The sequence below is a fragment of the Arachis hypogaea genome, chromosome 3, assembly GCF_003086295.3.
Source record: "Arachis hypogaea cultivar Tifrunner chromosome 3, arahy.Tifrunner.gnm2.J5K5, whole genome shotgun sequence".
NCBI classification, from domain to species: domain Eukaryota; kingdom Viridiplantae; phylum Streptophyta; class Magnoliopsida; order Fabales; family Fabaceae; genus Arachis; species Arachis hypogaea.
The window spans coordinates 21,437,555-21,443,407 of NC_092038.1; the positions used below are offsets into that span (position 1 = coordinate 21,437,555).

The window sequence follows — 5,853 nt, forward strand, 5'->3', positions numbered from 1 at the left end:
AACACTTTCTTAATATATTTTCTTACAGTTTCTTTAATTAAACTTGACTTTGCTAGTGATATAAGGAAAGTGGATGAAATTTAAACTATGAAGTATGACTAAGCTTAATTTCTTGGTAGCATATAGAAGGAAACATGAGAAATATTCAACTCAAAACAGGTACATGCACTTGTGTTCTTTCATGATCTTGCCACACAAACTCTTACTAGTTTACTCTGCAAAACTTAGGTTCTTTCAGCCTGTAAAAGCAACAGGCAAATCTCAACAAATAAGATTCATTTCCGAATTAAGAACTCAAGCATCAAAGTTCTTGTGAGCATGATCAATTTATCACCAGTAGGTGGAAATCAAGTTTACTTAAAAAAAAGATTTTTAATGTTTACTTATATGTAGAAACACTAGGTAATTGAATCCATTCTTGTTTTGATAAGTCCATTCTACCATACATAAATTGTAAAGAAGATCAATTGAGTTCTTATCACCAATTCACCAAAATAATATTTTGACATAAATCAATGGAAGCACCAGAAATACTTCGTGACTAATTTATTTCAGCATTCTGGATGCTTCGATCTTGAAGGAAATAAATGGAACTTTAATGAGTGTTTCTAGCCATTAATAAAGCTGGCTGCTGAACAAAGTTATGCCTTTCACCGTGTCACGAATAGTAGCAGGAGCAGCAAACTCACTGATATGATATCAAGGTTCATCCTGAACTGCGTGAACCTGTCAAAATTAACGTAAATTACGTAGGAGTTAGTATGTAATCTGAATATAAACTACGATAATGAAGGCAGAAACATGCGGAATAAGGATAAGGACTTGACATGAAAGGCCTGAATCATTGATATGAAAATGTCAAATTATGCCATATAATGAGCATAAAGCAAGACTTTTAAGGTAATTCACTTCTAGCAAACAAGGTTTTATTTCGATTGCTAAATTTTAGAGGAACTGAACTTGGAGGGGGAAAAGGTGTAAAATCAAATATTTTGTTGTTTTTAATAAGGAAATATATCAATTCATTTACCAATGACAATTGGTGTCAAGACTAAAAAATACTGCTTAAGTTCTTGGAATGTGACATTTCTCTCTGACTTCTGGAGCTTTTGAATTACTTTGTTCAAATTCTATGTCATGTATGTGAAAGACATTATGTAATAAAACTCCTACATTTGACAAATATAGCTGCATCCATTTCTAGAACATACTAATACTAACAACTACTGCAGCAACAATAACAGCAACAATAAATTCTTTTTAGGCTTGAAAACATTGAAATTTTGGTATCTTTCAGGACAGGTTTCATTAATGAATCCCTTTTATCCTATCAATTAAAGAACAGATGATTGCACACCTAATATAAGGATGAATGAGCCGTGAAAGAACTTACTGGTGCTTGAAAGCTGAAACTTGAAGGTAGTGTGCTCGATGTACTATAATCCTTGCTTTCCTTCAGATCACCTTTTTGGACAGAAGGTTCTGCTAAGGACAGGAAAAACTGGGGAATAGGAGGAATACCTACATCAAGATTTCCTTCCAAAGCTTGAACAACCTCTTTCATTGTTGGTCTATCATTCTCATCATCTTGAATGCACCAACAACCAACCTTGCATGCTCTATTTATCTCTTCTGCGCTGAATTTGCCTTGTAGTTTGGAATCTACTAAAGGCAGAACATCCTCCCCATTGTTCAATGCATTGAAAACAATTGCCGGGAAATAACTAGCTAGATCGTCATTTACTAGATCCATATTCCTTCTACCTGAAATGATCTCAAGAAGGACCTGGCCGTAGCTATACACATCAACTTTTGCAGTGACTGGGACACCAGAGAACCACTCTGGTGCTAGATAGCCTCTTGTTCCTCTCATGGTGGTAAGAACCCGGCTGAAGTCTCGGCCTAGAAGCTTTGCCAAGCCAAAATCCGTGACTTGAGGATTAAATTCAGCATCCAACAAAATGTTTTCCGGCTTGATGTCGCAATGAATGATGCAGTCTCTACAATGCTCGTGTAAGTAAGCTAAACCTTTGGCAGTCCCAAGAATAATATTGTATCTAGTTCGCCAATCTAAGACATTAGAATCACTCTGGAACAAGTGAGATTCTAGAGAACCATTTGGCATGTAATCATAAATTATGAATCTCTGGGAACCTTGTAAGCAGAATCCAAGTAAGCAAACAAGATTTTTGTGCTGGATCAGCCCTACCGTATTGAGTTCTGCTCGAAGCTGTTTTTCTTCTTGAAAGTGTCCTCGAAGTTCCTTGACAGCTACGAAAGTTGAATCAGGGAATTCCCCTTTGTAAACAGTGCTGAAACCACCGTTTCCAAGCTTAATTGTGAAGTTTCTAGTTGCTTTTCTCAAATCTCTGTAGTTGTACTGCTTCAATGTATCTCCTCCCATTACCTTAGATGAAGTGGTGGTACCTCTCTTCCATAGCCTTATCAGCAAAATGGCAATAGCAACAATCACAGTAGTAAGCCCAATCACCACCTCCACAACCACCCAAGTAGCATTCTTCCTTCCACTATGTTTGCCATTCACTCCTGTATCCTCATTATGACCGAGAAAGTCACATTTTTTGTGGTCCATGTTGACGGTAACCCATTCGTTTGACCACCCTAAAAGTTTGAGCTTTCCAGATACATCTAACACATATCTTGCAAGATTGTATGAGTTGCCATATGAAAACAAAACATACGAGTAAATGTCTGCGTATATTATAAAGTGAAATTCAAAATCATACACGTAATCTATGGTTTCATGAAACCGATTTATGCAGAATTTAGACTCAGTAAAACCATCATTTTGCAACAATTGAACCTCAGCTAAATCCACAGAAACTGTAGTTACCTCAGCAGAGAAGTTGCCAGTTGATGGATTACTTGTAGCTAGCCAAGATTTCAGAACCCTTTTAATACCTCTGTCATTATCATATTCCAAATACGCATTAGGCAGCAAGGTATCAGTTGGGTAATCAAAGCTTTGCCAACTGTAGTCATCAACTGACCTGCTTATAATAAAATTTCCATCTTCCCGAAGATTAGCAGCTATCGAATCCAAGGGACCCAAACTAAAGGAAGAGTTGGTTGACCAAACTGCATGACCGGTGGAAGTATAGAGAGAGAGATTGCCATGCTTGTCAAGTTCTAACCAAGAAGAGTATGGATCAGATACAGGATGATCCCTGTTGGCTACCCACACCACTGTTCTTTGTGGCGTTGGTAACCCTTTGTACCATATCCCTAGGTAATAATTGCGAGAGTTGTTACCTGAACCTGATGGTGAGAAGAAACCCATTTCAAATATTTGTCCATAGGAAACTAGAGTTTGATTTCCTGAAAGTCTCTGCCCTGGAAAGATGCTATCAGATTCAATGGATACATGGAACTGGAATGACATGAGAAAGAGCAGAACAAGATCAAAATTGAACATCCATGACCTCATTCCTCCTCCTCTCTATGATTTAGTTATCTTCTTGTTGAATGCTAGAATCAAAATATGCACAGCATGCAAGTCATTGACTTGCTAATTGACTTGTACCGCCTAGTAGAACTACCCTAATATAAAATACAGAAAAGTCATGCATGCTAGCTTATTATTTCATACCTGGATGAGCATGCGTCATGTAGTTGTGGCCAAAACAACTGAGATTAATTTAAACATTTAGTCAAACTAGAATGAATATAAAAAAGAGAATGCAATTTGGACTTGTGGAAAGAAGAGAGAAGTCATACGCTGGACAGATTTGATTATTTAAACCAGAAGTACAGCATGGGGAATCCCACACTCGATCGCTGCCTCGATGAAGGAGCTTGATATCGACGCCGGTAGCGGCAACACCGAATTTTGCCTCCAGCTGCCGCCCCCTCCTGTGGCGGCTGGTCAGCGTTGTGCCTGTATATCGAGATGGGGTTCCCGGTCTCCATAAGTGGTTTGGGTGAGTGTGGAATAATGAGAACAGGTTGACGATCCAACTACTGGTAATTAATTGCTGACAGTGCCGTCGGGTCAGATTGCTGTCATGCACAGTTCAGTGAATGATAGACGGTGCATCGAGTAAGAGTAAAAACTAGTCCTCCAAAACGGTGCTGAATCCCTTAGGCAGCTTTTGTTTGTGAGAGAGATTGAGACAGTCACTAAGACAAGAACTAAACAAAGTTTCAAATTGTGTTTGGCGAAAAAGTGTATAGGATTGAATTATATCTCAGGACCTGTTTGATTTGAATTAAGATTAGAGACTGAAATGGTTAAATTTATAAAAATACCCTTAACTTTTATATGCAACCCTAACCTCAGACCCAAATTCAATCTTTCAGAAATGTAGTCCTAACCCACTTCCGCTATAACGCACTCCAGACCCCTTCTCGTCTCCTCTCCCTAAATCCTTCGATCCTCCCCATCGCCGACAGAAACGCCAAGAACTATTGAGCGACGACGGCATGCTCGTCTTCAGCGGTTCACAATCGCATCTTCGAGCCTCCGACGGTCCTGTCATAACCAGTAGAATAACCATTTTCTTAATTTTAAAGCTGAGTAAATCCCTATAATAGTTCCTGTCTTACTGAGATTCGAGTGAATATTCAATGTAATTCTAAAGATTCTGATTTTTTTATTGTCGTCCTCCAAATAGAGTTCTGAGTACTCATAATGGTCTTTAGGTATATTTCTGGTGATGAGTCATCACCGAAGCGCTGACGTGTTCATATTTTACCATGCTGAAGGGTTCTAACGGCTAGCTGAACTGGCTCATTTCTAATATATACCCATGTTGATCCCTCCTACTATATTTAACCCTAAATTCCTAAATTTTTTAAAATTTTATCTCTTCTTCTTGTTCATCGCTCTCTTCTCATTCTCCGTACGAGGCTCTTGCTCATTTCTTCTTCTCACATTCCAATATGCAGAAAATATGTATTGGGCATTTACAATGTAATATTTATTTATCTTTTCATAGTAGTCTAGATCATCGATGGATGATATTATTGTTAACAATAGCAATGACATGAATGACAATTTAGTAACATTGTTATATATAAAGAAAAATGTTATTAACAAGGAGGAAAGGATATTGTAATAGGCCTCGAATCCTCAATAAAAAAGAAAAGCATAGCTCAACAATATTAGAAATATACAAAAAAAATAAAATCAGTTGACAAAGGTATTTTGTCCTGAAGTCAGAACCTTGAAATGCAATTGAGCATATCATTTCAGTAACGCCAAAGGTTATTGATAGTGACATGTAAATATTCAATTCTTTCTCCCTATCTTAATTATAATAAATAAATAAATAAATTCTATATGTTCTCAGATTTATTCAGTATATCAATTTTAAATTGCTTTTACAAACTTACTATTCAAATATTTACTCTCTTTTTCTTGTTCTCTTTTAAGGTTACTATGTTAAATATGTACTATTCACATTAAACTATCACGCTTCTTATTTTAACATCAAAATTCATTGTTAATACATTAAATTCACAAGTAGAGCAACTAAGCCAGACTAAGTAGCTACATGAAGTAAATGTACCTTAATTTGGTTCAAGACTGAAAACTTCAGACCAGTCATATCCAAAATCTTTACACATATAGTGATAAGTTATCTATGTTTCTTTAATGAAAAAGGCTACAGATAAATATGGTTAAAAACTCAGAATGAAATGCCAGAAGCTAAACTACCAAATTAATCTTAGAAGAATTCAAAGAATAATACTCACCAAGACTACACGATCACAATATTTATTGATCTGAATGTGAGATTGAACATAATAATAAATCTGTGGATCATACAAGATCAGGATACACAATTAGAAGTCAAATAGTGCCCCTCAACAGACCAATGTTTCTCTTCC

At 36.7% G+C, this 5,853-nt stretch overlaps 1 protein-coding gene across 19 annotated transcripts; it reads right to left on the reverse strand.

Moving 5' to 3' along the window:
* Nucleotides 1-399: 399 nt before the first annotated feature.
* LOC112789804 (G-type lectin S-receptor-like serine/threonine-protein kinase At2g19130) lies at nt 400-4,564 on the reverse strand. 19 transcript variants are annotated; one of them, XM_072232547.1, is made up of 7 exons: nt 4,296-4,510; nt 3,739-4,215; nt 3,611-3,648; nt 3,274-3,391; nt 3,012-3,150; nt 1,394-2,924; nt 400-726 (listed from the first exon to the last, which is right to left on the reverse strand). In XM_072232547.1, exons 3-7 carry the CDS (start codon nt 3,620-3,622, stop codon nt 700-702), a joined length of 1,827 nt encoding a protein of 608 aa, XP_072088648.1. In that variant the 5' UTR covers nt 3,623-3,648; nt 3,739-4,215; nt 4,296-4,510; the 3' UTR covers nt 400-699. The 19 variants fall into 19 exon arrangements, with proteins under 19 accessions (XP_072088648.1, XP_072088651.1, XP_072088650.1 ...); XM_072232550.1 differs by having other exon boundaries at nt 3,274-3,349; nt 3,739-4,564; XM_072232549.1 differs by having other exon boundaries at nt 3,274-3,354; nt 3,739-4,564.
* Nucleotides 4,565-5,853: the final 1,289 nt, after the last annotated feature.

What these genes read in the sequence shown, in the direction of transcription:
- LOC112789804 (XM_072232540.1), bottom strand. Translation starts at nt 3,448, where the DNA reads ATGAGGTCATGGATGTTCAATTTTGATCTTGTTCTGCTCTTTCTCATG. An exon ending in GTTTCAGCTTTCAAGCACCA is followed by an intron (nt 727 to 1,393) that starts GTAAGTTCTTTC and finishes TAATTTTGACAG; the next exon opens with GTTCACGCAGTTCAGGATGA.